At 33.9% G+C, this 3863-nt stretch overlaps 1 protein-coding gene across 1 annotated transcript; it reads left to right on the plus strand.

Moving 5' to 3' along the window:
* The first annotated feature begins 1527 nt into the window (after positions 1–1527).
* Positions 1528–3753, plus strand: LOC105625303 (ATP-dependent DNA helicase Q1-like). The gene is made up of 2 exons (XM_012206639.1): positions 1528–1582; positions 2006–3753. Exons 1-2 carry the CDS (start codon positions 1528–1530, stop codon positions 3751–3753), a joined length of 1803 nt encoding a protein of 600 aa, XP_012062029.1.
* Positions 3754–3863: the final 110 nt, after the last annotated feature.

The following is a 3863-nucleotide window of genomic DNA, read 5'->3' on the forward strand; positions in this document are numbered from 1 at the left end:
AGTAATTAATATTATTATTATATACTATATAGTTATACTAANACGAATATATACTATATATATATAGTATATATATATAGTATATATATATATATATATACATCTAACAAATATTTAAGTATTTCTTCTAGACGTGAAAGCAATTTGCGTTAATTTATAAAATATGTACATTTATTCATTTAATGATTATTATACACATATGCATCTACATATATGTTTCTTCTTAAAGTGTATTCAAATAATAATAATATTTACAAATTAAGAGTATAACACGTAATAAATTTTCTTCTTCATTGTATATTTTTTTGTTCAAAGTTTATTACTCCGAAATCCGAATACTCCAATGTTAGATAACGTTCTCAAACTTCACTCGGATAGTACAATAAATGTAAAAAGCCTTAAGCCATAAGGAATTAATCAATCACAGTTGAAAGTGAAAAAAATTAGTCGAATATAATTAAGTTGATTTCTTATTACACATAATTTTTTACTACGCATAATTAGATCCGGGCTTAATTGGTTAATTTTTTACGATTTTAAAAGTTTGTTCACATCGCATGCTCTGACATGCTCTAAAATGCTCCTACTATAGCATTTACTCACTCTAACGCGCTTGAAGTGAATAGAAGTTATAACGGAACACATTGGAGCATGTTAGAACATGCGATGTGAAAAAAATCTTAGGTTTACTATATTCATTGTACTACACTTACTACACCCATACCCGAGCTTACACCCGGGCTTTGTTTGTTTTCGTAATGTGTAAATCTATTGAATTATCAAATAGTGACTGTTCCCAAACTGAAAATAATGAATGAATCTTCTCCAAATAATTTCTAATCGATTTCATTCATAAAACACATTAAATAAAATCGCTGTCTGCTAACTTGACGCATGATAAAATTTGTTAATTACAAGAAAAATACTATTTTCCAAATGTTTAAATGCTTTTCCCAAATTTCCCCAAACGATTCCCAAATTATATAGACATAAATAAATCAGAAATATTCAATTTGTCTGCTATCTTGTCAGTGGTAAGGTCAGTGATCTGTAAACCCTTTTCATGGATTTCAGTTGTCGCTGGCAATAAATGTGCTCACGTGATTTAAAAAACGAACATTTTAAAATTCGCGACGCATGAAAAGGACCCTTTTTGAAGAAATCACTTCATGGATTTTATCTTTTTTCAATTGAACCTTACCTCGTGGAAAAATCTCTTAAAAAGTTGGCAACCCTGAATCTGAATGAAATCTTTTTTGATATGTAAAAAGGTTTATTCGCGTCGCATGCTTCAAAATGCTCCTGCTATAGTTGCTGCTATTCACTCTAATGAGGGTATTGGAGTGAGTAAGAATTATGACTATAAGGAGCATATTGGAACATGCGACACGACAAAGCTAAATGTGGCAAAATGTTGTAGGTTATTAGAGTCAATAACAGTTCAATGTTGATAAAAAAAGTTATATCTTTGTGTTCATTAAATTTCACAGTTTCTGGATTTCAACGTGAAGGATATAGTCGATTAGGATGTCTATTAGCGACACTAGAGAACACGTAATTATGATAGATGACGAGTGTCAAGGTTGGTTAAATGTGTAAAATGAAACATTTTTATTTCCAAAATCCATATTTTTATTGTAACATTTCTAAAATTCATAATACGTTTTTTACTTTTGCATTCATTAAACACATCAACACTACGTGTAGAGAAGCGTTATTAATTAATTTCAATCTCGAGATTTGTATCTGCAAGATATTGCTTCCTAACAATTTATGATATAATCAAATCATTTGAGATATTATGGATTTTTTGCAATAACATGAACATGTAGAAACGGTGAAAGTCTCATATTATCCTTTTCTTCATTAATCTTAATTGTTAAGAAGAAGAACTAAACTTGACCTTACCGTATCTGGATAAACGGTATTGCAAAAACTCCCTATTATTAGCTTAATTCCTTGTCAACGAGATTAGGTACTAAGAACTTGTCCTCGAAAATTTTAGCTACGGAGAACAACGAGATAGCTGCCATTGATTATGAGCTGCAACAGATAGAGAATGAGGTACAGAAATTACAGGACCGTAGGAGATTATTGACACAACGGAAAGAGAAATTGCGTGACGATGCTCTTTTAAAGAAAAGTTTTTTTCTGGCCAAGAAGAATTGGGACAATGCGGATTTCATTTGGTCTGTAAAACTCATAGAGATATTAAAGAATGTATTCAAGATAGAAAAGCTACGAGAGTTACAGTTACCGACTATGAATGCGATCATGTCCAAGGAAGATGTGATATTGATTATGCCTACGGGTGGTGGCAAGAGTTTATGTTATCAATTACCGGCTGTGATGAGTAAAGGTATAACGGTGGTAGTTTCACCATTAGTATCCTTAATGGAAGATCAGTTGTACGGATTGCGTAAACTCGATATAAAAGCTAATATGCTGTGTGCGAAGGCTGATAAGGAGAGTATCAAAATGACTATGACGGCTCTCGTGGATAAAAGTTGCCCTCTTAAACTGATTTATATAACACCTGAATACATGGCAAAGTCCAATCGCTTCATGAATAAACTGCAAAAAGCATACGAGTTGGGTCATCTAGAACGGTTTGCGATCGATGAGGTGCATTGCTGTAGTCAATGGGGACACGATTTCAGACCTGATTACAAGTTCTTGGGAGTATTGAAATCTATGTTCCCTGGAATACCGATTCTAGGTCTGACTGCAACGGCTCCGACTAAAATCATCGTAGACGTGCAGAAAATGCTAGACATTAGTGGTTGCCTAGTTTTACGAGCTTCATTCAATAGACCTAATTTATATTATGAAGTTCGTCGCAAACCAGCTGATAAGGAGACACGTCTCGCGATGATAGAAAATCTGTTGAAGAATCGATTTAACGGCAAGTCGGGTATAATTTACACAACTACTATTAAAGACGCGGAACAATTAACAACTGATTTGAGAGATAGAGGTATCAAGGCTGGATGCTACCACGCAATGCTCGAAGCCAATTACCGATCAGAAGTTTACTCCAAGTGGATGTTAGGCAAGTATCAAGTGGTAGTGGCAACTATCGCTTTTGGATTGGGTATTGACAAGCCGGATGTGCGATTCGTGATTCATCATTGCGTTTCCAAATCGATGGAAAATTTTTATCAGGAGAGTGGTCGAGCGGGTAGAGATGGCAAAAAGTCGGTGTGTCTTGTGCTCTATAGATTAGCGGATATATTTAAATTGAGTACCATGGTGTTTCAAGATAAAGTCGGATTGCAAAATTTGTATAAAGTATTGGCCTATTGCTTAGATCAAACTTCCTGTAGACGGAGTTTAATAGCGACTCACTTTGAAGAAAATTGGAAAGAAAACGACTGTGCAGAGATGTGTGATCATTGTAGGAAACCTATAAGCGTTAGAAAGCAAATCGACGTAGCACATTATTGTAGACAATTATATCAGATTATGACTAAAGCTGTGCAAAATGAAATACGATTAACCGCACTGAAACTGGTAGATGCTTGGTATTGGAAAGGTGTCTCGTCATTGCGAGTTTCTAACGTACCTGTACCAAATTTTACGAGAGAAACCGCAGAGGCTATCATAGGGTATTTGCTGATAAACGGTTATCTACAAGAGGACTTTCATTTTTCAGCATATTCTACAATATCATATCTTAAACGCGGACCTAAGTCAGGACTAGTGTCAGGTGACAACGATCACAAGATACTCTTTAACTATGAGCTTTACTAAACATTGTTGCAATCGATATTACAGCGATTTATGGACTCATACATTCATAATAAATGTTTAATTTCAATATAATATATTATTATTTAAGGATATTCTCTCTCTCTCTCTCT

Source organism: Atta cephalotes (assembly GCF_000143395.1).
Source record: "Atta cephalotes unplaced genomic scaffold scaffold00768, whole genome shotgun sequence".
In the NCBI taxonomy this organism is placed as follows: Eukaryota; Metazoa; Arthropoda; class Insecta; order Hymenoptera; family Formicidae; genus Atta; species Atta cephalotes.

What these genes read in the sequence shown, in the direction of transcription:
- LOC105625303 (XM_012206639.1), top strand. Translation starts at nt 1,528, where the DNA reads ATGTCTATTAGCGACACTAGAGAACACGTAATTATGATAGATGACGAG. An exon ending in GATAGATGACGAGTGTCAAG is followed by an intron (nt 1,583 to 2,005) that starts GTTGGTTAAATG and finishes CGAAAATTTTAG; the next exon opens with CTACGGAGAACAACGAGATA.